The 26,989-nt window shown below is 47.8% G+C and overlaps 3 protein-coding genes and 1 long non-coding RNA gene across 4 annotated transcripts; 3 read left to right on the top strand and 1 right to left on the bottom strand.

Moving 5' to 3' along the window:
• The first annotated feature begins 6,119 nt into the window (after positions 1–6,119).
• MIF (macrophage migration inhibitory factor) lies at positions 6,120–7,928 on the top strand. The gene is made up of 3 exons (XM_042865806.1): positions 6,120–6,303; positions 6,734–6,906; positions 7,667–7,928. Exons 1-3 carry the CDS (start codon positions 6,196–6,198, stop codon positions 7,731–7,733), a joined length of 348 nt encoding a protein of 115 aa, XP_042721740.1. The 5' UTR covers positions 6,120–6,195; the 3' UTR covers positions 7,734–7,928.
• Positions 7,929–8,301: 373 nt separating this feature from the next.
• Positions 8,302–17,356, top strand: DDX51 (DEAD-box helicase 51). The gene is made up of 16 exons (XM_042865842.1): positions 8,302–8,341; positions 8,415–8,689; positions 8,970–9,214; positions 9,346–9,496; positions 10,428–10,573; positions 10,910–10,981; positions 11,159–11,265; positions 11,802–11,910; positions 12,516–12,661; positions 13,277–13,475; positions 14,137–14,252; positions 14,347–14,463; positions 15,139–15,240; positions 15,708–15,771; positions 16,016–16,150; positions 16,627–17,356. The coding sequence occupies exons 1-16, from the start codon at positions 8,319–8,321 to the stop codon at positions 16,651–16,653; spliced, it is 2,034 nt and encodes a 677-aa protein (XP_042721776.1). The 5' UTR covers positions 8,302–8,318; the 3' UTR covers positions 16,654–17,356.
• LOC122176883 lies at positions 10,264–26,930 on the bottom strand. Its single transcript, XR_006177863.1, has 2 exons — positions 26,614–26,930; positions 10,264–21,058 (listed from the first exon to the last, which is right to left on the bottom strand). It is a non-coding gene; the product is annotated as an uncharacterized LOC122176883 (long non-coding RNA).
• Positions 17,999–23,156, top strand: LOC122176882 (glutathione S-transferase theta-1-like). The gene is made up of 5 exons (XM_042865845.1): positions 17,999–18,147; positions 19,933–20,020; positions 20,589–20,739; positions 21,335–21,511; positions 22,280–23,156. Exons 1-5 carry the CDS (start codon positions 18,036–18,038, stop codon positions 22,478–22,480), a joined length of 729 nt encoding a protein of 242 aa, XP_042721779.1. The 5' UTR covers positions 17,999–18,035; the 3' UTR covers positions 22,481–23,156.
• Positions 26,931–26,989: the final 59 nt, after the last annotated feature.

Here is a 26,989-nt window from a genome sequence, read left to right as displayed (position 1 = left end):
ACAGATTTAAAAAGCCAATTATGTGGCTGGATGTCCTCATCAAATTGACTTGCTTCAGAGATAGAAAACCAGCAGACCTGAAGATGAATGATTGAACTGAGTCTCTTCCAGGCAGATTGTTTGACATCCAATAAAGCATTCCTCTTTCTCTGCGGCCAGTAACAGAACTCAGCACAGTCAGCCTATCCCATTAAACATGCAGGAAATCAATCTCTGCCATACTTGATTGAAGTTAGCTATCTCAGAAGAGTCAGAAGAGTGCTTTAGGCTTGCATAAGACTTATTTCCACAGAAAAGAGGTTAAACCATAAACGGAGTGGGTTTTTTTTCCTCAACACATGCAGGAACATTACGCACTACTTCTGTGAAGCGGTTGTGTCCTACCCCTCTTCACAAATAAATAATGCTTTTATAAATCATCAGTCCTGCAAACAAGTACTTGCTGTATGGGGGAGGGGGATCATCAGCTGGTAGTTCTTGCATAACAGCCCCTGGGTATAAAGCTAGAGGCCAGGGCTGGGATGCAGCTGGAGCAGACTTGTGCAGCAGTGTGGAAGGGACATGGAATGGGACTTAGAAATAGACAGGGAACAACAAAGATGTTTGGTTTTTTTTTTTGGAAAGGACGCAAACTCCTTCGTGACAAAGGAGACAATAGGAAAGGGAGAGAGTCTCCAAGTTATGGCAGAGAGAAGGAAAGGATTAGGGTGGGCTGGAATGCAGAGCGTCCCTCTCACAGGAAATGGGACCATTGGAAAAAATCCTGATCTATTTCTATTTTTTTCACAAATAGACTTTTGGTTTATTTTGCACTGGGGAAAACAAACAAACAAACAAAACTACTTCAACATTTTCAAATTGCTCTGAGGAGAAAATAATGGAGATTGATATTTGAGTTTGATTTATTTTCTAACAGTAACCTGTTTCTGAGATAGATGTTTAAAGGCATGTGTGTGCAGACATTTGGCACGCAGCTGGCTGAGACACAGGAAGGCTGGCTGGGAAGTCAGGCTGAGAAAGTGGGATCTCAGTGGGATCCCCTTCATTCATCTGCTGCGGTCTGATGTTCCAGGCACCCAAACAAGTTGTAAATGACAGCCAAGACTAATTACCCAGACAACCCCTGGTACTCAGGCTAGCTTGTTTTAGCAAGAGGGTTAATTGCTGCTGAGTTCCAGCGATGCGCTGCTAATAAACGTGGGTAATAACAGAAGCCAGATGGATGCCAAAGGAACTGATCCCTGGATTCCCCAGTGCGAGGACCTGACACTATGTATTAGCAGCAGGGAAGAGTGCGGGCTGCTCGTTAATGTTAACATGGATACTTTCTTCCAGTTTTTCTGCTATCAAGAACAAAAGTAGGATTGAGCTGTATTTTGTTTAATGAGGGGAATGTTGATCTAGACCTCATCTGTGTCGGCTCACATTTGCTTCAGCAGGGAAGACTGCAGCAGGAGTCAGTGAGGTGCAAAATCTCTCTGGAATGCAGGGTTGGAGCAATGTGATTGCCAACCCCCAGTAGCATTCACTTCCCACACAGGCAGGGAAAGCCTGCTGGCTTGGAGGGCTTCTGGGTGTACTGCAGGTCAGCAGGCTCCTGCAGTACCCAAAATTCCCACCCAAAGCACACAGTCAGTAAAGACAACATCACAGAATTCTCCTTCCTACACTGTACTTGGGCACAGCACCCAGAACCACATTCCAGTAGGTACTTGGGCACAGCAGGGCTGATGGCTGTGATTATCTACAGCGATCAGCGTTCACTGCAAGATCACCTTTGCCAGACACTGAGCACTTCTACGATTCACTCCTCTGGGGCAAACCTATGTGTGCCTGAGTGCCTCCTGCCCCATTTTCAGCTGTGTTCGCTTGCATAGCAAACTCCAGACCACCCACGGCTTTTGGGGTGTTTTTCTTTTTTAGGGGTGCCCTAGGATTCAAGCATGTTTGGGTACAAAAGGGGAATGAATACCTGCTGCCAGCCAGAGGCAGCTGCTCACATCTGGAGGAGCAGCCCAGCACATGAGCTGCATTTTTCTCCCACAGTTATCCCTACCCAACTGGAGCAGTTAGTAGAAACCAAGACCTAAATGGTAAGACATCCTTGTTTGGGCCTTTATCACAGCAGTGAATGTCTTGGAAAAGAATTCAAATCTATATAGTAAGATACTAACACATGAAAGCTTTGGATGTGGTGAGACTGGAAGCACAAAATATTCAAGACAAAGATAGAAGGCATAGAAGGATCTGGGCTGCAAAGTAACTTAATAAGAGCAAGAGTTAAAGTATTTGCTTTCTTGAAAATGGTAAAAAGCATCTACAAGTCCTTGGGATTGTTCTTAATTATTTTATGAGCTTCTAGTCCTTCTAGCTAGGAAAACAGCCTTTCTGCAATAAATTGGGATGACAGTGCACATCTCCAAATGGCATACCATGGGAGTGTGGTTGTACTTCAACAGTTCTCATCTTTGTGACTTTCAGAGATATTCATGAGGTCTGAGAATGCAAAGAATACATACATACAGGAGAAATTCAAGGCCATACATGATACAACTATTTTCCTAGCAGTTCAGGTATGCAGATATCTTCTGGGATTTTTTAGCTTTTCCAAACATGGCAAAGGAGGATAATATTCTTTCTTCCAGCAGTACCTAGAAATACAGATCTCTCCTGATTTGGAGATGTCCTTTACTGGCATCACAGACCTTTGTGCTACATGCTTTCTTTACACTGGGAAGACAGGAGAGCAGGAGAACAAAGTCTACTCTAACTTGCTTTGTCACCTGCTAAACAAACAGCTGAAAATACCATCTGACAGGTGAGCTCACTTGTCTGACATGACTTTCCACAGATTGTTAAACCTATTAATCCCAAACTTGCAGTCCAGTGTTTTTCTGTTAACATTCGGCTTAAAGATGCTAAATGCCCAATGAGTAGGGCAGCTCTCCAGTTAAAAAGAGGAAAGGAGCCAACTACCTGAGCTGCCAAGTCCAAGGGCTGTAAAATCTGTCTTGGTTAAAATGATAGAGGCTGAGTCACCATACATACCACAGATCTCATGTGTGTGCAAGCCCAGGGACAGATGCAATAACTTCATGTGCTTAAATTGATCATTTGAGTAATAAGTACCAATACCTCACCACTGTCTGTGGGGTACAGATGGAGAACTACTAAAAAAAAGCTTTGATTTGGACAGAAGCATTTCTAGTGCTTCTCCTGAACATGTACACCAGTCTGCTGCAGAGCAGACTCTGTTTTAAACACAGCATCCTGAGATCGCCTTAAAACAAGAAGCAGAAAAACAACACCAGCTCCAGAATGCAAGAAGACAAGGTATTTAGGGGGAGCAACACGCGAGTGCACCTTGCAGAATCTGCAGTAAGAAGCATGTAAGTTGCAGAGAGGTAGTGCAGCCCTGAGAGGAAAAGAGCTCTGGGTTCCTGCTGCACTCTTCTCCCAGCAGCCAACAGCATCTGTCTTCTCCTTCAGGCTTTGTCAGCTTCTTTGAGATCAGTGCTGGCAATGTGGGCTGCAACAACACCACCTTTGGTTGAGGTGTTCTGAGGTGGTGACAGCTTAGCCTTTAACACTCACCAGGTCTCTGAATACTGAAGCTCTGCTCATGTTATCTGCAATTGGCACAAAGGTAAAAAGCAACAGTGCTACACCCTGCTGTTCTAACATCTTGTCTGCTGCCTAAGTAAAGGTAGAAATCCAGTGGGAACCTGAGTGGAGAATCTCATATTATTGTGGAGATATGGCTGAGATGAGAGGGAGCTTTCTCAGATATTCCTAATAGAAGCTTCTCTTTAAAACAATGCAATCTTCTGTTTGAAGATGAGCTCTGCATGTAGGTATGCCTTTGCCCCATTCATGCTGGGCAGCCCAGCCAAGCTTAAACACATCAATCTTGACCTGATTTCAGAATGTATTTAAATGTAAGTCAGGAAGCTATCGGTGTGCTCTATGGGTCTTCCTTCACAAGAAGGAAGGCCTTTTACTTAAAACAGCTGGACTGCAGCCCAGGTCCACCTTAGTCGTAACTCCGTGCACATGTAGCTGCTTTGCAGAAACACTTGTGCTCCAATAGTGTCTCTGAGCTCAGACCAGGCAGAGGCAGCAAGTGGAAAAACCCACTGTCCACTGCTCTGCCCTCCCTTTTTCACCCACAGAACAATTTGCAATGACATGAAGATTAGAGCACAGCTCAAAATGAGGGAGATGCACAGTGAGCCATTCCCAGATGTCAAAGTGGTGAATTACGAAAGGAAGATTTCCATATAAAATGTATTATTCAAGCCCTAGGTCAGATAATATAATTTGCTTCCAAAGTAAAACAGATTGAATACAGATCTGTTTCCTGAATCTCTTTTAAAAACAATGCTAATATTAAAAATAAAAAATAAAAAAATCACAATACATCTGATTTTTGTTTTTTTTTTTCTGGAATTACAACCCCCTCTCACCCCTATTTTAAGCACTATTGTGAACATCCCATTTCACCCATCACAGCCTTGCTTTGCAGACAACAGTTTCTAACTGAACGCCTGCGCCTCAACCTGCAAGAAGAGGTTTCTGGGGATAACATACGGCAACTGGTCAGCGAATCAAAGCAGCACAACCAAGGAAGCAAGGTGTTTCCTCAAAACTAAATACAATGTACCTTATGAACATGGTTCATTCCTGCTCACAGCCTGGCAGTGCTGAATGCTGAGAAAGCAAGGCACGATGGCAGGTAGATGTGCTCTCACAGTGGGTATGCAGCCCCCTACCACAGCAGTCCTCCAGCTGAGGAGGCTGCTCCCTTCTCCAGAAAACAGTCTGCCACCTTCATAGAGCCACCAGCTCAAAGAATGACACCTCTGTTTCCTGATGCTCTCTCGGCTCCTTATCCTGCCCGAAGTCTCCTTGGAAGCCTTTCTGTGCTACAGGCCTTCTGGGTAGTTTTCAGAGCATCCACACACTGAACTGTATGTTCCTAAGGTAACTCCGAGACAAAGTATCATCGAGACCACCCCTACCTGTTACCAGTCTTGCTATGCACTCTCTAATAAGGAACCTAAAAGCCTTTCCTTTCGCCTTTCTTGGTGTGACTGTAGCACATCATCAGAAAGCTGTTTGATGCACTTCTGTAAAATATTTTACCTTCATTTTTAGAAGCCATGAAAATACTAAGAGTCAAAGGGATAAAACAGCATGGAACTGCAGGTGCCTCTCTATTGTGTGAGCAACACGAGCTGGGACTGCTGCGTGTCAGCCCTGCAGCTTCAAACTGCATCCTGCACTCCTTGCTCGGGGCTGCGTGTGCTCACATGTGCCATGCAGATGGACGGTCAAGCTCTCTAGTAGACGCAGTAAAACTTTGCTGAAAGTTCATGCGTCTGATTCCTGCCTGGAAACCGTCGGTGCAGAGCCCTGATTTCCCCTCTGCCTTCCCGTGAGTCACTCCGAGCAGCTCAGGCACTGCCGGGTGCCCTCCGCAGCCTACGTGCGCCGCATCACAGCATCACAGGGCTCAGCGGCAGGCTCGGCTCAGGCTGCCTCTCGCCGCCCAATGGATTCACACCGTGTCATCGCTAAAAAAAAAAATCCCTTCTGCTTTTATTTTTTTTTTTTTTCCAGTGGAAAAATATGGTGTGAAGATGGAAACGAGGAGTTTGAGATCGCTTTCAATTTGACTGAAGAACATCACAGATTATCATGCTCACAAGTCAAGTTTTCCCTCACGTGTTATTAAAGTTATGCACACAGTTTAATTAAAAAAAAAAAAAAAAAGGCACGAATTACTTGATTTGTCAAAAGGAAAAAAATGCATCATGCATCAATCAGGGCTTGTCTCCCTATTCTGCAGAATCCTGGACGGCAGCCCCACACGTGCGCGTGTAGGGCTGTGTGCGAGCCGCCCGGAGCAGCAGGGCCCAACTGCAGCGTGCAGTCAGTAACGCACGCTGTAAATATGCTCGCCGTCGTAACACCGAGCAGGAATAACGGCAGAAGGCAGCAGCCGCGCTCCGGCCGGGCCCTGGCACAGCGGAGCTGCTCGGTGCGCGGCCCTGCGGAGGCACCGCCCCGATCTCCGCCCCGCAGGGCGCGGTCCCTTTAAGGCCGGCTCGGCGCAGCCCCGCGCGCACTCCAAGCCCCGCCATCTCTCGCGGTTCCTTCGCTCCTCTCCGCTCGCAGCCCCTCGCCGCCGCCATGCCCATGTTCACCATCCACACCAACGTCTGCAAGGACGCCGTGCCCGACAGCCTGCTGGGCGAGCTCACCCAGCAGCTGGCCAAGGCTACCGGCAAACCCGCGCAGGTGAAGCCCGGGGGGCGGGCGGAGAGCGCTATGCGCGGGGCCGCTCCTCGGGGCCGCGTGGGGATGAATGGGAGATGAGTGGGGAACGAATGGAGGGGTGGGAGCGCTACGCGGGGGCCGCAAGCCGAGCGTCGCGGGCCGGGCAATCGCAGCCCGGCAGTGCTGCCCCGCGGCGATGGGCCGCGCTGGGAGCTGCGGAGCCGGCCCGGCCCTCCGGCCTCCATCTCCGCCGCGTGGCCGCGGTCCGAACGCAGCCTTCGCCTTCCCTCGGCCTCAGAGCCCGGCTCGTGGGTCGGTGCCACTCGCGCTGTGCTTCACCGCGGCCTCAGAAAGGACACGGCGCTATTGCATAATGCTCCGTGCTGTTAAGTGCTCTACCTGCAAAGAGGGCTGCGCGTTATTAACCCTCTGCCCGCTTTGTTCATTGCAGTACATAGCTGTGCACATCGTACCTGATCAAATGATGTCCTTTGGGGGCTCCACGGATCCCTGCGCTCTCTGCAGCCTCTACAGCATTGGCAAAATCGGAGGGCAGCAGAACAAGACCTACACCAAGCTGCTGTGCGATATGATTGCAAAGCACTTGCACGTATCTGCAGACAGGTAGGGTTGGGATGTGGTCCTTTTCATCTGCTGCTTTGGAAACTTCATTTGAAAACATAAAGAGCCAGCAATAAGTGCTTAGGAGAACACAAAGTAATCTCTTGCAGCTCTTCATGTCTGTTTTAAAGTTTGTTGCCTGCATCTTTCCCTTGGAAGTTCTCCAGAAAGCCTTGTAGGAAAGAACACCTGAGCATTGGCAGAGTCCACAGTGCAGATTCATTCACTCCTGGGGTCTGATGTTTCCTCATGGTGGGGCCTGAAAGCACGAGGGAGAAGCAGTAGTAGGCTGGAGCTCACAGGCAAGTAGGAATTAGCTCTACCTGTGCATGAACTGTCTGCAGCCTGCTATGGGGAGTGCCCACATGCAGCAGTGATAGGCAGAACCAGCCTGCTGCCTCACATCCACGTGTTGGAAGGAAGAAGCACAGAGCCTCTGGGCTGTGTGTTGGTCTGCTGTGTGAGACTGCAGTGCTCTGAAACAAGAGGTTGGTCTCTGGAATTGTGGACAGGCTGCTACCCAAAAGGTGCCCGAGTTCTTCCTGACTGAAGAGCTTGTATTGGATAGAAAGAATGGTTCCAGAGGCTCCAGGAATATCAGCTGATGGAGGTTATCACACAATGTTAAACGGGTTTCAGTAAAAACTCTTGTTTCTGGGAGGCAGGAGAGCACTCTCCTCTATCCTGTTGCCTTGTCTCACTCATTGCTTACAGAAACTAGCTAATAACTCATTTTTTGTGTATTCCTGTGCCTCTTCTGCAGGGTGTACATCAACTACTTCGACATAAACGCTGCCAACGTGGGCTGGAACGGTTCCACCTTTGCATAGAGCTCTCCCTCCTGTGCCCAAAGGCTGCTCCCATTCCTCCCCTCATGCTGCCCATTAGAGACCACCACACAGCCGGCCCTGTGCTATTTGTGTGCACTCACGGATGGATGGCTCCTCGTTAGTGTGTTTCAGTACTGCTGCTTCAACATTCCTCTGTTTTCTCTGTGTAGAAAACAAATAAAGATTTAGAAATAAGCTGTCTGGTGTGGCCTTCAGTTGTGGATGGGGCTGGGTGATTGCTGTGGTTGTTAAAACAAATGGAGGATTTGGATTTGTTTCCACGTGTAGGAGCTGGCACTTCACAGTTATGCTGCATGGGAGTGCAGCAGTGCCACAGGGCTGTCTCTACCTCACTGCGCTCCATAGGTGCGCTTAGACCTCTGTTGCCCTAGACATGCTTAGGCCGTGCCGCAGTCAGCGCCGCGCCGGGCTCACAACTTCCACGTTCCCCTCAGCCGCCATCTTGGCTCCCCCTCCCCTCACGGCGCAGGCGTTCCCGGCTCCTCAGCGCCCTCTCCCGCCTTTCTGGAGTCTTCCGTCGCGCGAGACCGTAACGTCATCACGGCGCGCCCCCCTCAGGCGGCCATGGCGCTGTTCGCGGTCAGCAGGTGGGCGGCGCGGCGCGGGGCTGCGGCCATGCGTGGCGGCTGTGCGTGACGGGCTGCTTGTCGGCCGTTTCAGGTACGTCGGAGAGGAGGAGGAGGAGGAGGATGCGAACCACGAGGCGCAGGAGGAGCGGGCTCGGACCCTGCTGGAGCGGCTCCGCGAGCAGGCGAAGGCCCGGCAGCTGACCCGGCAGCGGGAGCTCGGCGGAGCGGGACCGGAGGATGGAGCCGCGGAGGGGAAGAGAAACGTAGAAGGTGCCGCGCAGGGCCGGGAAGGGCTGAGGAAGGAATGCGAGGGCGGCAGTGCGGTACTGAAGAGGAAGAGAGAGAGAGAGCCGGGCCCTGCGGCAGGTAACGGTGACACTGCCGCCCTCACCGCCATCTGCTTCCTGAGCAATTCCTTTTCTAGTAGAAAACACGATATTGCAAACATCGGGGACCGGTGCAGTGTAAGGGAAAAAGGGCTGCGTGTCAGCACGGTGCTCAGCTGCCCCCGTAGCACCAAAGCAACGTTTGGCTCTTGTGCTTGAATTCGGGGATAAGCTTGGTTAAGTTCTGTGATGGAAAACATTCCCCGTATCCCTTTTCTGTGGCACGTTGTGATCTATAGCTCTGCGTTGCTGTTACCTAGATTCTGAAGGAGACACCGAACAGCGGGAAGACAGGAGCAACCTTAAAAAAAAATCCTCTAAAAGGAAAAAGAGGGATGAGGGAACTGAAGGGGCTGATGCGAGGAAGAAAGAGAGCAGTGAAGGAGCTGAAGGAAACCAAAGCGCAGAGGAGGAGCTGCCCTCGGCAGCCTTGGGGGAAGAAGCACAACCACCACCTTCCAGCCTGGCAGTTCTTGGAGATTATGATAAAAAGCCTGTGCAGAAGGTAATTGCCTTGACAGAATTTTGATGATAGCTAGGAATGAAAAGGTGCCTCATTAGCATGTATTTAGTATATAGCTTTGTCTGTTTGGTGGCAAAAAAGCACCTTGCTACTCTCTTTTTCTCTCACCTCAGGTACAGCCCTTCTTGCCACACTGGCTTGCTCAACCCAAGCTAGTACAAAAACGTATTAAAGAGAATCTAATTCCAATCAGAGATGTCCCAGGAATTCACCCCAAGCTGTTGAAAAAGCTGCAAATGAATGGAATAGAGTCCTTTTTTCCAGGTACCTTGTTAGTGCTCTTCTTTCTCTAAATTTGTTTACATATTTCCTTCACTCTTGCTCTATGATTTGTGTAGTCAATGAGATGAAGCATGAAACAAAAGCAAGCTTAATGCATTAATGAATTCAGTTTTTAACCTCTGTTTTCATGAGGTGTGTGTTCTAGTAATTGAAGGCTGTTGTCTAGTCATAAATGCAACTACACAGAATGTTTTGAAGCAATAGCGCACAGAAACCGAAAGAGGGAGAGCTTGCTTTTGTTATTCCACTTCTTCTACTTAGTTCCCTGGCTGCTAAACCTCTCAGATGAAACAAGATCGCTGGTTTGTGAGGACGAGTTGTGAGGGAGGGAAATAAGAGAGTTCACAGCTGGCAGTCATAGCCGTTGTTTTTACAGGACTGTTTCTTTCAGTCCTTGTAGCAAACTCTCTTGCAGCAAACTTTCTTGTAGCACCCTCTTGCAGCAAACTTGAATGACTTCAAAGCCTATGGAAAGTGTTTGTTTTGCTCCTTGGCAGGTAATGCTGATTTTCCTTGATGCATATTTTGTGTACTTCAAAAAAAAAGGATGCTCACAGACAAGTATCCGTGGGTTTTAAATCTGCCCAGTACCATCCCAATATGAATACAACAATATGGGCATGTGTTGAAAACAGTATTTGACAGAGTAACATCTATTCTGAGCATAAGAAATAGCTGAATTCTTGGGGAAGGAAATCTCTGTGCTCAATGCTAAGCTCACAAATGAAAAAGACCTGGAGGAAAAAGCAGACAGTATCTGTACTGGTTTTACTTCTTCTAGTCTTACACCTGCAGCAGCAATGGTACAGATGTGGACACAGATTTGTTGTATACAACATGGATTTCCTAGATAAACCAGTCTTAGTCTAGTTAATTAACTCTGCAAGTAATGTGTGTTTCCATTTCTGTTCAGTTCAGGCAGAGGTGATACCTGCTGTTCTGCAGAGTGCATCCAATGGGTATTTGATGGGGCAGGGAGGATACCGCCCCAGGGACATCTGTGTCTCAGCACCCACTGGCAGTGGAAAAACCCTGTCTTTTGTCATCCCAATAGTGCAGGTGAGTTTTTACTACCAGCAAAATACCTGTAGGGAAAACGTGGAGTTGCTTTTGTTCAGGCAAAACTTAAACTTAAAAGTAGATGAGAAAGCCGAGAAACTTGTGAATGCCAATCAGCAGGGATTTTTGCTCAGAGCTGTGTGAAGGGTCTACATGAACCCACTTGTGCTCACTGCTCTTCTGCAGACAGCTGACAAAACACGAGGAGTTGAAAGGGAATAAAACAGAAATGTAAAACTCTGGGAGGACGTGTGAAGCCTCTCTCTTCTCATTAGTTTAAAGAAACTCCTTCTCACCCCGTTGTGTTAGGGCCTCATTTGACCTTTGTTTTTACAGGTTCTGCTGGATAGGGTAGTTTGCCAAGTGCGAGCTCTGGTTGTTCTGCCCACCAAGGAACTGGCACAACAGGTAAGTAGCTCTTCACCTTTCTAGCTGAGCAGAACTGTGCTGAAAGAAGGGCTGACGCAGTAAATATTTGCATGGCTGTTCAGGAAAGCAGGCTGAATGCTCTGTCAGTGGGATTGTTAATGAAAAGTATCAGTTTCACTGATTTTCTTGCAGCTAACAAAGCCCGTTTCTTTACAGGTGAGTAAAGTGTTCAACATTTACACCGATGGGACAGGTCTGAAGGTTGTATTGATTACTGGCCAGAAATCTTTCGCAAAGGAGCAAGAAATGCTCGTCCAGAAAAAGTAGGTTAAGTGGTCTTTTGATAAGGTTTATAGAGGTTGTAAACTCTAATCTCCACAAGCAGAGGTCAAAATACAAACTGTTGTATTGCACCATCGTGCGAGAAGATTTTGGATAGTGGGTTTATATGCTAGAGGCTGTTGTTGTTTTTTTCCCAGGTGCCTGCTTCAGTTCTTTCTTGCAGTTGTTACATTTTCAGATTTTTAGGGCTCTTCAGTACCTGAGTAGAATGAAACACTGTGTGCCCACAGAAACAACTGACCTACTGCTTTTTGCTGCAACTTTCCTTAAGTGTTCTGTTCTGACTTGCATCGAAGAATGTTACTTTTTGTTTAAACTGGGGCAGTACAATGGAGAGCAGGATTTAGTGCCCAGTATTGCTTTTGTTTGCTGGTAAATTGGATATTTGAATTGCAATTCTAAAATTACCATAAATGAAAAAACACGTGGAAAATCTTCGGGCCTTCTTACCAAAGATCTCTGTTACATGCTTTACAGCGTGGGGAGAAGCTTACTGATGAGCAGCTTGTTCTTGCAGGGTGACAGGCTACTGCAGCCTTGCTGATATTATTGTGGCCACACCAGGGCGGCTCGCAGATCACATCAGCAAGACCCCAGGGTTCAGCCTGACGCAGCTTCGCTTCCTGGTGAGTCACCTCCACACGTCTCCCATTGCAGAGCACGGGCTGTTGGGTCTGTAATTCTTGCTTTGTTCTTGCACAGGGCATAAATATATCTGTGTTGGAACTGTTGTGTGTACTTGGTTCGTGCTTTAGGCAGTTCATGCAGCTGCCTTAAGATGAGAAGTTCTGTTCCCACTTGTGACACTTACTTACCCTTGCAGACACAAAAAATAGTGTGTGGTGTTTTGTTTTTTTTTTCCCAGGGTTAATTATCAGGGTTTCAAGTTCCACCATATTGGAATCTGTATAGAGACATGGCTTCCAACTTAATTAGGGTTTGAAGTGTTTTCTCTTAAATACAAACATGTATTTGCAGAAGTGCAAATGAACTTGTGTGTGGTTTGAGTGTCTGGTTGGCTTCTGAGCAACTGAAATGAAAGCAGAATTCAGTTTGGGGATAGAAAGGTGTGCCTTCATTTGAGAAAAGATGGGCAAAGTAAGCATTTCTGTTGATGAGAAGCTTTTATACATCTTGGATTCTGGCTCACTGTTCTAGATTTAAATAAATAAATGAGCTGCCACATTCAAGAGTGTTTAACATGTAGTTTTTTTTGTCTTTGTGGCTACAGATCATAGACGAAGCTGACCGTATGATTGATGACATGCACCAGAATTGGCTGAACCAAGTTGTCAAAGCTGCATTCCAAGCAGAAAATGAAGCTGGTTCCAGTACACTTTTTCAGAGGACCAAACCAGGGCCTGTAACAGCAGCTGGGTAAGCTGCAAAATGCATTTCTTTGAACTGCTTGCAAGGATATTCAGAGAATTGTCTGCCAAAGTGAGGCAGCTACTTCAAAGCTTGAAAAAGCAGGCAGTGAACAGCTGGTATTAAAGGATGTCTTTTAGGCTGAAATCTAAGTATTGTCTTCTTCAGGCGTTCCTTAACTAGACTAAAGCAGCATCCAAAGAATACACAAATAGTGCAAGTCTCTGAATCATTTACACAGCAAACAATAGCACTGCCCTCTGACATACTGAGTCATTTGAAGGAAAGTGCTGAACTGTGCATCTGCAGCTGCTCTTTTCAAATAGCATGGCAGAGGTGCATCAGAAACCGAGATCAGCAGTGAAGGAAGGCAGTGACTCGGATTGGGGCAGGGGTAACTGGGGCGCAAGGTAACAAATGAGGGTTGAGCAGTTGAGTTGAGAATGCTGATCCAGTTCCATCTGTGAGCTCCACTGTTAAAGGAGAGTGGGAAAGATCTTACCAGTGTGGGAAATGGGTGTCAAAGAGTTAATTGTTTCCCTCATAACATCATCTGAAGGCACGTGGGGGGGAGTTCCTTTGCCCTATTCTCAGAGTTCAGTTTCCATATGCTGTTCATTTCAGCTGCTGTTACCCTCAGATACCCTTACAGAAACTGCTGTTTTCAGCTACGCTGACCCAGGACCCAGAGAAGCTGCAGCAGTTGGGCTTGTTTCAGCCTCGCCTCTTCACGTCTGTCTACTCTGAGAAAAAAACACTCAGAGATGGAACAGAGACCGAACAGGATTCTGAAGAGAAGTACACCCTGCCTGAGGGGCTGTCGGTATGATATGAATTCTCTTGCAAATGTAGAAGTAACCTATGTGGTAGCTGTTGGAAAAAAGAAGGTGTTTGAGTAAATTAGACTTTGAGATTAGTTTAACTCTGGGATATCTAGTGATGTTTGTAGCCTATGAATAAATACACCTTTCCTTCAACGTCTTGTGTTACAGAGATGCTGAGAGAAAGTGGCTTTGGGAGTTTTTGTGACTCCAAGAGCTCTGCCTTCACTCACCTGTTTTCTCATTACTGTTTGTTTGGTTAGGACCGGAATTCTTTAAAATTAAACTCTTCATACCAAATTAAATTTGCTTGCAAAAGGGAGTGGAGATAAGCAGCAATGTACACTTCTCAACTGCCCGTCTCAAGTTGTATTTTACACATGTATTCTAAGGCATGTGAATACAAATCCATCTGCAGACCAGAAGGCAGTGTGTGTTGTTACTTGCCACAGAGAAGTGAGAGCACTAGAACAACATAGGTCTCCTGCCTCTGCCTGGTGCTGTGTTGCTGTGACTTGTTCTAAATAGGGGGTGGCACTGTGGGAACTGGTTTTGTTGCAAAACATCCAAGTCTATGTAGGTTATGGACAGGTAGTAAGTTTCAGGGAAGAAAGCCCTGGCAAGAACTAATTTGTCTCTGAACTTCTTCCCTGATGACTGCAGCAAAGTTACGTGCCTTGTGACCTGAATTCCAAGCCATTGCTCCTCTTGCACTTCATGCTGACAAAGAAGTTCACCCGTGTGTTGTGTTTTACCAACTCCAGAGAGGCTTCCCACAGGTGAATATATTCCTGAGGCCATTTGGCAGATAGCGGCCACGGTGGTGTTACAGTGAAGTGGTGAGGTGATGGTTTCTGTCCCATCCACCTGCAGATTGTTCCTGCTTGTTCAAGCTTTTGGTGGAATCACTGTGGCTGAGTTTTCTTCTCGGTTAGCTCCAAACGAGAGACAGAGAACCATGAAGGAATTTGAACAAGGAAAGATACAACTGTGAGTATCTTAAATGAGTTTCCTGTAAGTCTCAGGACATACACTATTTCTAGTGTAAAACTAGTTAGAATTAAGAGGATATTTAAACAGGGCTCCCCTGTAAAACAGCGTGCAGGAATGAGTTGAAAAACGTGGGACCTGGCTCAGATTGGCAGCTGGGTTTACTATCCATGCTATCCATTTCCATCCATAATTTTGATTCACTTTGTGATGTTCATAACTGTATTGGGATTGCATCTGTGAAATGTCCCCCAAAAGAAGGTAAATGTTTATTTTCTGGATTTTCTTTTTGTCCAAACCGTGTATTTAAATTCTTCCTTGATTACTGGCAGACACCTCACTGTCTGCATTCAGTACCTTTAAGGAATGCTCAGATGTTTACAGGTTTGTAACCTGTGGTGTGCTGGCAGCTGTCTGGCTCAGTGCTGCATGCTTGGAGAGCCTGGAAATGCTTTATAGCTTTTCATATGTAACTGTAGTGGCACTTAGAACAGGCAGCTAATGCCAGTTACACTCTGTGACTTACAGTGCTGCTTGAATGCTTAGTGCTCAGAAGTTGACTGCCCAGTTTTAACAGAGATTAGCAGTAGCTGTGCTGTGTTCAACTGTTTTCTATGTGTTTGTGGAATGGCAGAGATGTTACCTGAAAATAACTGTATGAATATTGAAAACCAGGTTAATCAGCACAGATGCCACTGCTCGAGGGATTGACATTAAAGGAGTGAACTGTGTAATAAACTATGACACACCTCAGTTCATCAGGACATACATTCACCGGTAAGACAAAGCAGGGGCAAAAGGGAGATGCTGGAGCCTGGTGCTCTCTGAAATACTTAGTATAAGCAACATGCACTTAAAAAAATCCAGAGCTGAAGCTCCTTTTCACTTCAGTGTAGAGCTAACTTCTTAAATCAGAAGCTAATTCATGGCATCACGAGAGCAATGTAGTATTAAAACAGAAATCTAGCACCCTGTTATATAAAATGTGTTTTATAGGAGCTAGAAACATTGTCCTGAAGAACGTCAAGTTGGGTTTCCAGAGGCTCAGAACACTGCAGAGGCTCAGCAGCTGTAAATGGACTCTGGAAATGTTCATCCTTTGTAGCACATGGCTAGCTCTGTTAAACATAAAAATCCAGACTTCCTCCTAAATCTGGAGAGTTTCACAGTCAGGCTCCTGAAGCAGATGTGGCAGTGACTACTGCATGAGTGAACTGACCTGATGTTCCTTCTCCTGATTTCAGTGTTGGAAGAACAGCTCGTGCAGGGAAAGCAGGCTTAGCTTTCAGCATGGTCCTCAGAATCCAGGTATGTCATCGGTATGAGATTCATTTGAAATGGAAAGGTGGAGGACTGTAAGGAACAGGAAGTTCAAATTGCTTTTCACCTTCTCCAGTCAGCTGTTTTGTACTTGGAAAAATCTTTATTCAGTCACTGTGACTGGGCAGAAAATCCCAAAATGTGCTCATTTTCCAGCTGAGAGACAGCAGGCTGCCCCCTGCGAAGGGGAGGCACTCACTTCTTTGTCTGCTGTGTCTGTTTTGTTGTGCAGGAACGCAGGTTTCGGCAGATGTTGAAGGATGCTGGCATTCCAGACATAAAGCAGCACTTGGTCAAGGGCAAGTCGTTAAAGCCATTGGTGCAGCAATATGAGGAGGCTCTATCTAAACTAGAGAGGACAGTCAAGGTGAGTGCAAGAGGGAAGAACAGCAGAAAATGGGGAAGGAAATTAAAAATTTAAAGCTACAGTTTACAGTTCGTTGCAAGTCATGACAAGCACAAGTATTAGTGTCCAGAAGCCTTCTCTTGGACTGAGACATGTCTGTTCTGGTGTGAAGGAAAGCATTTTCTGCAGACCTTTACACACCAGTAAGAAAGTTGAGAGCTTTTGGACAGAAGCAGGATAGCATTTAACTTGCCACGTTGGTGGACAAGGGAACTGTAACGGATAGTTTTGTGCTGTGTGATTTGAGTAAGTGTTCTGCTCTCTTCTTTGAGGACTTGACAAACTTTTGTTCTTGAAGAATTACGATTTTGAGTTGCAGATTTGGATTATTAGGGGCAGAGCAGAACAGATCATGATACTTTGCTGCCCAAAGTCCCTTCTGTATGGCCCTGGGCAGAAACATTTCCAGTCACCTTCTCAACTTTAATTTTGAACAGGTCGAGCGAGCACAGAAAAGAGTCTGAATGAACGCAGGCAGAGGTGGCTGTGCTTCATGGCACGGAAGATAACCAGCACAGTAACAAGGAGATGTGGTTCCTGAGCTCGGTGCTCATCTCCTCAAGCTTATCTTGTCTAAAATCAGCTGTTACATGCCTCATTCTCGTTTCGAGGACACAGGAAACAGGCTTAATTTACTGGCTTTCAAGAAGCAAATGCAATTGTTTTCGAAGAGGATTTTGCATCATTGCCCAACTGGCATATTGACAACTGCCTCCAGTGAACAGAAGAGCCATGTCCACTTCTTGGTCACGGGTCTGATGGAGCTGCTGGTCACCAGATGTGTGGGTTGTGCCTTTTTTGCCTCTGAAATTGGACAGCTCAGTTCTGCCATGTTGTGCAAGGAGCTGCATCCTCATGAAAGCATAGGAATGCGTGCAGTGCAGTGCCTGGAGCAGAATCCTTCGAAGAACCGTTGTAGATTGAATGAACTGCAACTTTTAAATAAATAGACATCGTATATTTTAAAAAGATTTTATGTATACTATCCCAAAGTTTCTGAAATACAGAGGTGATGACAGTGGATTTTGGGTTGTATTGCTGTGTCTTTTTGTTATTTCCTTGCCTGCATTGTTTCCTTCCTATCAGTACAAGGGGTAGCAGCAGCTGTGCTAAGTGTTACTGTTAATGCAGACTAAAACATCTCATGTCTACTATGAATTTAAGAGCCTTAATTCTATATTTACCTCTGGTATTTTCAGCCCCTGACTAACAACTGCCTGTGGTTGTAGCCTCCACCAGCCCTTGGAGACCTGCAGGAAGAGATCCAGCTCTGGCTTTTGTTGTTTTGTAAAACAATGTAAATGTACACCATCGTTGGCAATACAATGATGGAGGAAAAATAAAAGGGAGGGTATTGGAAAGCTTGGAGGGATGCAAGTCGGGGAAGACGTTCACATGCTGTAAGCACAGCAGGAGCAACATGTGACTGTCACAGCAGCCAAGCCTGCATCTGTCCTCCTGCTGCTCGGGTGCTGTACCTGCCTGTCAAGTTGGTTTTGCCATGATCCAGTTTGGTCATGGAGGAGATGTGTGCAACGCCCTACACCAGAACTGCGAGTTCCCATGAACGAACTCGCCCGGGCACAGCATCCCATTAATCAAGTGCCTTCATGTCTTATCATTCAGTGATTAAGGACAGTGATTAAGCCGAACCAGGTCCTGATGACACGTTGCAGAACTTCGCCCTGTGGGTCCTGGGGAGCGGCTGCATCGTGGGTTCGGTTCGGGCGGTGCGGAGCAGAGCCGGGAACGGGGCAGGAGCTCCGGGTCCGCCTCCGCGGTGCCGCCCCGCCCCGTGCCGGCGTCTGCGGGACAGAACGGACAGGACGGCAGCGAGGGAGGCAGCATGGGGCTGGAGCTGTACCTCGATCTGCTCTCGCAGCCTTGCCGGGCGGTTTTCCTCTTCGCCCGGTGCAACAACATCCCGTTCGAGTTCAAACGGGTGGAGCTGATGAAGGGTGAGCGGGGATGGGAAGGGGCCGCTGCCCCCCGGTAGCAGCGGGCGGGGGATTCACGTCCAGTGTGGAAACTGCGGTTGTTACGGGGCGGTGCTGCCGCCCTCGTCCCCACCTCGTGCTGAGGTTCTGCAGAGCTGTGTGCGAGCTCTTTGAAAACAGTCCATCAGAAAATGGGGGACAGAAAAAGAGACGTCGTTCTGAGAAGTAAGGCTCCTCGGGGTGCCGGCCAAAAGGCGATGGGAAGTGCACCCAGCAGCGTGGGGTTCGCCCCTTCCAAGTAACGGGAGCTCCGTGCTGCAGTACAGTGTGGTTCTCCTCTGGGTGTAGCAGTGGGGCACAGTGGGGTGAAGTCATGCTGACAGCACTGGGAGATGGCGAAGGCAGGGGAGGGTGAAGTGCAGCAGTCAGAATCAGAAAGCTGAGGGCTGCAGAAGGGAGAAGGGCTTTTGTTTGTTCCAGAACCAACTGACAGAGGGTAGGAGCCCCTCAGAGAGGTATCGTTTTCATCAGAGGACGTCTGGAGATCTGTATCTCTTTCCTTTGCTGGTAAAAACTGCCTTTCAGCCTTTCCAGTGGTCTGTTGTGAAATTCGGTGAATGTATTGGGATTAAAATGCAAGATGAGAAGGTTTACGAGGCTCAAACTGATAGAGAAACAAGAGAGGCTCCAGCTTGTTATTAGAAAAACCTCTGGGTGTTGTGGTTTCTGCTCTGGGTGTTCCCCTTCGTGCCTTGGCTGCTCACCGAATGCACTTGATGCTGCTTTCCTCTTAACGGCCTGTCTCAGTAGGGGCTGATTGCAGCTGGGGTAAAAGCCCATACAGTGTCTTTTCCCTTGTTGCCGATGAGTGGTTGTGGTGAGACGTTGATCCAAATGAGAAGAGGCTGGCAGGCAAGCAGAGAGATCATGAAGAGGAATGGAAAAATTGAAAGAGAATTACTCAGAGATTGGGTTTGCCAAGTTCTGGGAAAATAAACCTTTTCCAGAGCATCTCCTGGGGCACAAAGATTCCCAGGTGACTCACGCAGGAGGGCAATGACAGGGGGAAAGGCACTGGAGAGATGTGACTGTGGAGATGCACGTGTGTGACTCTGAAGCCAGGGGCTGGGAAGAGGCTGGCGTGAATGAAGGTGTCTGGGTTTGGGTCCAGAGGTAACAAAGCACAGCGGGACTCCAAAGGAACAAAACGCCTCTGGTTGGCTTTACTCTGCCTGCTTTACAGAGGAGACCTAAAAGATGGCTTAAAAGCAAACTCACGTCTGTTTTTGCTCTGATCTATGATAAAGAAAACTCGCACAAAGAGCAAAGAGCTTATTGATGTGTTTGTAATAAAGTTCTCGTGGCTTTATATGGAATCATAGGAATTTGTTTCCTCTAAACAGAGGACTGTAAAGAGAGTTTAATATGAATTTTCTCATTTTCCAAGAAAAAGGAAAAAAAAAAAGAAAGGGAAAAATTGCTTTCTTTCTCACTACCCCTGTGGTTAACCCACTGTGTCTGTGGTACTGAGATCCCTTCCCCCCAAAGCTCCTTGGTGTTCATGCCCTGACAGGTGCCTCCAAGCACAAAGTTTGTGCTGATACCGCCTTGAGTTGACAAACATTGCTGGTATGAAAGGACTCTGAACCTTTGTCAAGAGGTTGTTCTGGTATGCAGGCAATAAGTGGTACAGGGCTGTATTTGTACAAAGCCAGAAATGGTCCATGTGTTGTCCGTGGGCTCCTCAGCTGATCCCAGATGGGTGCTGAGCACCACTGATGAGAAAAAATCTCTCATTTCCCTCAGGGCAGCATAGGACCGAGGAGTTCAGGAAGGTGAACATGCTGATGAAAGTGCCTGCACTGAAGGATGGTTCCTTCACCTTGGCAGAGAGGTAAGGCACAAATAAGCTCAGTCCTCTGCTGAAGCACTGTTTGTCCCGATGCTTGATGAAAACTCTGAGCTGCTGCTTGGAGCTAGCTTGCATGCAGGCAATGTTTCTGAGCTCAGACACCTGCCCCTATGTCCTCTGCTCTCTGCCTTCAGCTGGGGGCTGTAGTTCAATGTGTAGATCTGTCAGAAGGCACCTGCTGCAGGATGGCCTGGCAGCGCTAAGCTCTGAGTTGGAATGAACTCATTCTGTGGTTTATGTACGCTCTGAAATGTCTGCAGGGTAACTGTAGCACAGCCAGGCAGATGCAATGGTGATGCCTGTTGGTGGTCATGCAATGGTGGCCTGCTGGTGACACGATGGACGATTGCTGTCCCTGAGCAACCAGCAAGCCAGCACAAACTCTGCCATGTGCTGTGACCACCCAATGATCACACATTCTCACTTATACCTGACTTAAATTACATTTGTACTGCTGCTCACACAGCAGTGCAGTATTTGGGAGAAGGAGAAAGGATGAGGTGCCTTCACCTCAGCTTACCACTCACTGCTCTGTCCTGCTCTCTGCCAGCGTTGCCATCCTCATGTACCTGGCCCGGAAATTCAAGACTCCCGATCACTGGTATCCCTCTGACCTGCAGAAACAGGCCAGAGTTGATGAGTTCCTGTCATGGCAGCAGGCCAACATTCGTGGGAAGGCGAGCAAGGTGTTCCTTTGTAAGGTAAGGTACACTAAAAACTGAGAGCTGAGAGCGCTACGGCACCCCTCTGTGTGCTGGGCCTTTCTAAGTGAGCATGCAAACCGGGTGACAGGAACAAACCTAGACCTGGGATTGATGTGGCTGGTTGGTAGTAGATCTTTGCCCAAATGAAGCAGTCTGAATCCTTCGTGCTGCAGCCATAGCTCTGAAGTCTGTGGGGCTCATTCTTTGTCAGTGCAGACCAAGCAGTGTGCATGGTGAATGTACCCTGTATGAACAGCAAGCAGCAGGCACAGCTCGCTGCCTTCCGCCCAGCTTCATGGAGAGAAGGAACATCCCACTGGAAAACAAAATGCAGCTGTTTAAAGATGATGCAGCCCTCCCTTGAGAGAAGACTCGTGTGGCTGAAATTTCAGACTTTCTAGGGAGGAGACACAGACAGATGGGAAGCAAAGATGGTTACTGACATTCATCTGTTCAACAGCTTGTTCTGTTCAACAAACAGCTGTTCTTGGGCACGGACACTGGGGGGATCCTTAGAAGAAGGCAGTTTGAGGCCTGGACTTTGTTTAGAGGGAAACGTGCAAAAAGCAGTGTCTGTTCTTTTCCCTGCCAGGTGCTGATTCCTCTCCTTGCAGGCCAGCCACTGCCTTCAGAGAAGTTGGAAAGTGCTACTGAGGAGCTGAACGTTGTCCTGAATCAGTTTGAGGAGAAGTTCTTGCAGGGCAAGCCCTTCATTGCGGGCAGTGAGATCTCCTTGGCAGACCTCGTGGCCGTGGCGGAGCTCATGCAGGTGAGCTTCGATCACGGTGCTGTCAGATCTACAAGCTGGGCTGTGGGCAGCAGCATCTCTGTAGGACAGATCCTTCTCTCTGCAGTTTAGTCTTCAGTGGAATTAAAACTTGTTCCTTTTTGACCACAAGCAGAATTGAGTTTGCCAGGGAATTTCTCTTTAGAGAAGTTTGGACAAAATTTTCATTTTCTGGTATTTTTTCCAGGAAAAAAGGAAAAAAGTAGACAGAGGAAGATGAAGGAGAGATTGAAAGAACACAGATTCAGGAGAGAAGCTGAACTGCATTTGTCTTGAGGCAGCTGAATGTAAGGTGCTCATTGACCACTGCTTTGTCTTTTGAGCAGCAGAGCAGGGACTCCTCACCCTCCTTCCTAGACAACTGTAGCGCTGTGTGTGCTGTGTAGAAATAAAGTCACTTTCTGTTTTAGGGGAGAATAAATCTATTTGATTGTCTCCCACTACCAGAATTCAGTGTCATACAATGAGCTACAGAAATCACAGGGATTTGGAAGAGGCACATTGGTGTGTGTGGAGCTGTGTGTTCCACGTTACACAGTCTGGGGGTCTGCCACAGCTGTGCTTCCACTGCAGCTCCCAGGGGACAGCACTGCTTCCTGCAGGTTAAGAAGCAGAGATGAACTCCACCTAATGAACTCCGTGACTTTGTTGCCTCAAAGGAGAGGCACGTCTGTGCTTTGTTCTGCTCCCAGCCCTGGCTGGCTGCTGGCAGGGAAGCCTGATGCCTGGGTTCTGTTGCTCTCTCTGCAGCCTGTTGCTTCTGGCCACAACTTCTTTGAGGAGAGGCCCCAGTTGGCGGAGTGGCGCAGGAGGGTGGAAGAAGCCGTGGGGAAGCAGCTCTTCCAGGAAGCACACGAAGAGATCCTGAATGCCAAGAATGTGCCCGCTGAGAAAATGGCACCTGAGCTGCGGGAGCACTTAAAGCAACAGCTCTTAAAGCAAATCAATTAGAACAAAGGGTGTCACACTCCAATTAAAATGAATTATTTTGTGTAAGCTTTTAGTAAAATTTCAATATTTCCTCCAGTAATAGTACAAAAAACTGCATTCCAGAAAATGCGCTTCAATTACAGTCTTTTTGCAACTTAGAAGGGAAGAAAACTACATCTTGGACTGCAGGCAGGCAGCCCTTGGCTGCTTCCCCTGCCCAGAGGGTAAGGGAGCTCCTGGCCACTAGAGGCTGCTGTGTTACAGATCAGAGCAAAGGGACCCTCGGAGCGAGGGAGCTGTGCGAGTTTTCGAGTGAGGTCTGAGAAGGATAGGGTGAAGCCCATGAACGAAGATCCTCAACAACAGCCTTATGCCATCGTTTACATAGCTTATGCACAGTTGAGAAAAGCTGGTTTTCTAGCTGAAATCACTGCCAACCACGTGGGAGCCTTCCTCAAACCACATCGGTGCTCCATCCCTTCCTCAGACAGCTCTATGGAATGCATTTAAACCAGGTTCCCCGCTGCTGAATGCTGCTGTGGCTGTGGCTGTACTGGGGGCAGAGGGGGCTTGGTGGCCAGCCCCAGGGCAAGTGCACTGCTTAGCAAGCAAGCTAACTAATGCTGAAATAATGTTCATGTTCCACTACTCTTCTGTCATGACATATTCTCCAGTAAAGTTAATTGTTACACTTGCAGTGTGGCCTAGCTCTGTTTGGATTTGTAAACAGAACTGAGAAAGGGGCAGCCCTGGATTCCTTACACAGACCTGTGTGGTTCCCTTTCATAACCTCCTCACGGCCTCCCCTTGCACACCTTCCTGTCCTCTTCCAGTTTCTGCCCTTCCATTTTCCAGGTAAGAACTATGAATCCTCCCAGTTTGCATAGCTGTTTTTTCCTCCTTGTTTAACACTGCTTTCAGCTGGAAGTCTGTGGTCTGCTAGGTGGTTACACTGCCCACAGTGATGGCTGTGTGGTGCAGTGGGTTTGAGGTGTCTGCCATGTCAATGCTAGTCCAGTGACAGCAGTGCTCAGAAAAGATGGAAACAGCTGCTCAGTCTCACATCTCCTTTCAGCTGCACCTGCGGTTTTGGGGAACAAGCCATCTGTTTATTTGAGTTTCCTGAGTAAACCTGCCCTCTAGATCAAAAGGCCACCACGAACCAGAGTTTGCAGTGTGTGTCCCCCAGGTATGAGCTAAGCCAGGCAGATCAATCCTCTCTCTGGTCTTCCAGCTTGCAGGATATCCTAAATGTCACTAGTGAGAAAAGCAAAGTTTGCCCAAAAAACGCTTTCATTTTCTGCGCTGACACAAGCAGAGAATAACTTGTTTTCTCTGATTTTTATTATCTTCTTGCATTCTGCCCAGCAAACTCAGTAACTTGCCCTGAGAGTATTTGCACTGTTGCCACCTGACCTGTAACTGCTGTAGGTGCTGCTCTGCCGTAGCAGCTTGCCTGTAGTTCTGAGCCTGAAGAAAAGAGGCTGTTTATGCCATGCTGCCAACCACTTCCTTTCTTCTGCAACCTGCAGCTTACCACATCCAGCTGGCTGGGCTTCGCTCTGAATAAAATAGGTCCCTCCTTGCAACCTCTTTTAGCACTGTTTGTGTAACTTCAAACTCCTCCAACTTCTCCCTTTTTTGTAGAGAGCAAACTTTCTGTTACCAGCATAATAAATTCCTCAGCTTCTGTTCAAGTAGAAACAGACCAGAGACAACAAAAGCCAAGAGCCAAATCAGACAGTCCTCAAATGAGGCTTGTTAGCAGAGCTTTCTTGATATATATTTCCCTGCAGAGCCTCAAGACTGGGCTTTGTGCATGTGAAACCATTGTGAGAGCCAAAGCAAATGCAGGACCAGCACTTGGTCTTATTGAAGCTCATCCCATTGGCCTCAGCCCAGCAATCCACCCTGTCCAGATCCTTCTGTAGGGCCATCCTACTCCCAGGCAGATCAACTCCCAGTTTGGCGTCATCTGCAAACTTACTGTAGGTGCACTCAATCCCCTCATCCAGGTCATCAATAAAGGTACTAAACAGGACATGCCCCAGTTCTGACCCCAGGGGACACCACTTGTGATCTGTCTTTCGTGAACCTGTGCTGTCTGGGCCTGATCCCCTAGTTGTCTTGCACATGCTGTGTGATCTCACTCAAGATGATCTGTTCCATAGCTTTCCTTGGCACAGAGGTGAGGCTGACAGGCCTGTAGCTCCCTGTATGCTCCTTATGACTCTTCTTGTAGATGGGAGTCACAATGGCAAGCCTCCAGTCCTCTGGGACCTCTCCAGTTGACCAGGAATGCTGATGGATGGTGGAAAGCAGCTTGGTAATCACCTCTGCCAGCTCTCTCAGCACCCTCAGGTGGAGCCCATCTGGTCCCATGGACTTGTGACAGTCCAGATGGAATAGTAGGTCTCTGTTTCCATCTGAACCACGGGGTTTTACTCTGCTCCCCATCCCAGACTTTGAGGTCAGGGAGTAAAGTACCCTGAAAATAATCCGTCTGACTTTTAAAGACAGATGTAAAACAGGCATTGAGAACCTCAACCTTTTCCTTGTCCTCAGTGGTCATGTTCCCTGCCACACCCAGCAAAGGATGGCCGTTCTCCTTACCCCTAACCCCCTTTTATGGTTAACATTTGTGAAAAAAGTTTTTTATTCTCTTTTGCTACAGACTTGCCTTGCTGTTGGTTTTTATCACGGAGATAAAGCATCTCGTCCTTGTACTTTGCCTTCTGCTGTCCCTCCGCTTCCCCCATCTGGTTAATTTGTGTCATTTGATCTTAGCTGGTTCCAAATCCAAGGCTGAAAACCCCAAGAGCAGCTCGCTCTATCTGCCAAACCCAACAGGTTGTGCAAGAGTTTTGCCTGCTGCAGTGCAATGTTCACTGTCTGCTCCCCTTTGAGCTGAATATGGAGAGAGGTTGCACATCCTGTGACAGCTTAACATGCCATTCTGACTCACTTTCCTCAATTCTTGCCAGGAGCTGTGTGGAAATAAGTGAGAGCCTGTGATTTCTAGAGTAAAATCATGCTGGGATACACAAAATCAGAGGAATCTACAGAAAACAGGTACACGTCCCAAGACATCTACTGCATTTTTTATTGACAGTGCCTGCAAGTACAGGGCGAAAAAGCTTTCCTTGAGGTGATGGAACTAAAAAAGAAATACTGTGCTAGAAACCTAAAGAAGAATAATGCAATAAAATGCCATATAACACGACTAGATTAAAAACATCTCTGTGATTGTGTGGGTGATGCGGTGCAGTCAGCAACAGCAAAAAGACAAACAGAACATTTCCAGAAGGCATGGGAAAAGCCCTTGGAAGCCCAGTCAAGACTAAAGGCTCCACTGAAGAATGAACTAAAAAAGAGGCAAAGTGATCCTACACTGTTCGTCCTGCTGCCTACCACCGGGATCAGAGAGCGCTTCTCAGTTCTAGTTTAGAGAAGGGGTTTGCAAGCATTTTAAACGCAAAACTCTTTTACCTGTGCAGAGGCACAGTCATGTTCATTTCCCTGCTCTGGTAGCATTTAATGTTTCCTTGCTCTGAAGGAGTTTGATAGAACTCAAGCACCTGCCACAGTACTCTACAAGCCTTCATTTTGCAGAGGCTTTATAGGGTAACGTATCCTGGATGGGGACTAAAGAGTGTAGAGAGCCCTTCTCAAAGCTAGTCAGGATAAGAAAAACAACAACAACAAAATCTTATAGTGTGGTTCGAACTCTGAAGAATTCCTCTGAAAAACCAGTGCATGGTACTGCAGACGCAGTGTCAGGACACAGCATAGTCAAAAGTCACTCACAGATGGCTGTTCTAACAGTAATCTCTATTGATAAGGAACTGTCAGAGCAAAATAAATAACGGAGAGTATTCCAGTTTTGGATTTACCTGAGAAGAGCTCACTGCTTGGTACCTAAACCTTTTCCCAACCTTTTGCATGAGTGAAACGGCACCTGTCCTCCAGCTCCCTTTCCTTGAGGTCCCAAAGGTCTGTGTGTGACAGAAATGCTGTGTGGGACTGCAGGGCTGCGTGCCACGTGAGCTGCGGGGCAGCGCTGATAAGGAGGTGTCAGAGCTGGGTCTGACCGAGGGTGACTTTGCTATGATCGGTTCAACCCCTGTCGATGTCACAGACGTGTCTGTACTCACCAGCACTGTCCTCGAGCCACAGAGCTGCGAAACGCTGCGGGGCTACGCAGGGCTGACATCCTATATAAGAAAGAAGGGGAAAGGAGGGTCGCCGGTGTGCGTGGTGCCCGTGCTGACCGAGCAGCCGGCTGCGGGGCCAGAACCCGGGCTGGAAGGGCAGCGGTGTGACAGCCGGCCCTCTTCGGATCTCAGTCGCCGTCACCGCCCCACAAGGCTCCTTTCCTAAAGCGGCCCTACGCGCGGTGCCAGCTGCATTTCCTTTCCCGGCCTCCGCGCAGCCCGTCACGTCGCGGGATGGCAGCACCACCTCCTGCCGCTGCCCGGCTCCGCGGGGGGGGCCTTCAGGGCCGGGCGCCTCGGGGCCGCCCGCCGCGTC

Source organism: Lagopus leucura, unplaced genomic scaffold (assembly GCF_019238085.1).
Source record: "Lagopus leucura isolate 7727_CA_CO unplaced genomic scaffold, USGS_WTPT01 Super-Scaffold_806, whole genome shotgun sequence".
In the NCBI taxonomy this organism is placed as follows: domain Eukaryota; kingdom Metazoa; phylum Chordata; class Aves; order Galliformes; family Phasianidae; genus Lagopus; species Lagopus leucura.
The sequence above is the reverse complement of the archived record's forward strand: the minus strand, read 5'-3'. Positions and strand labels throughout refer to the sequence as shown.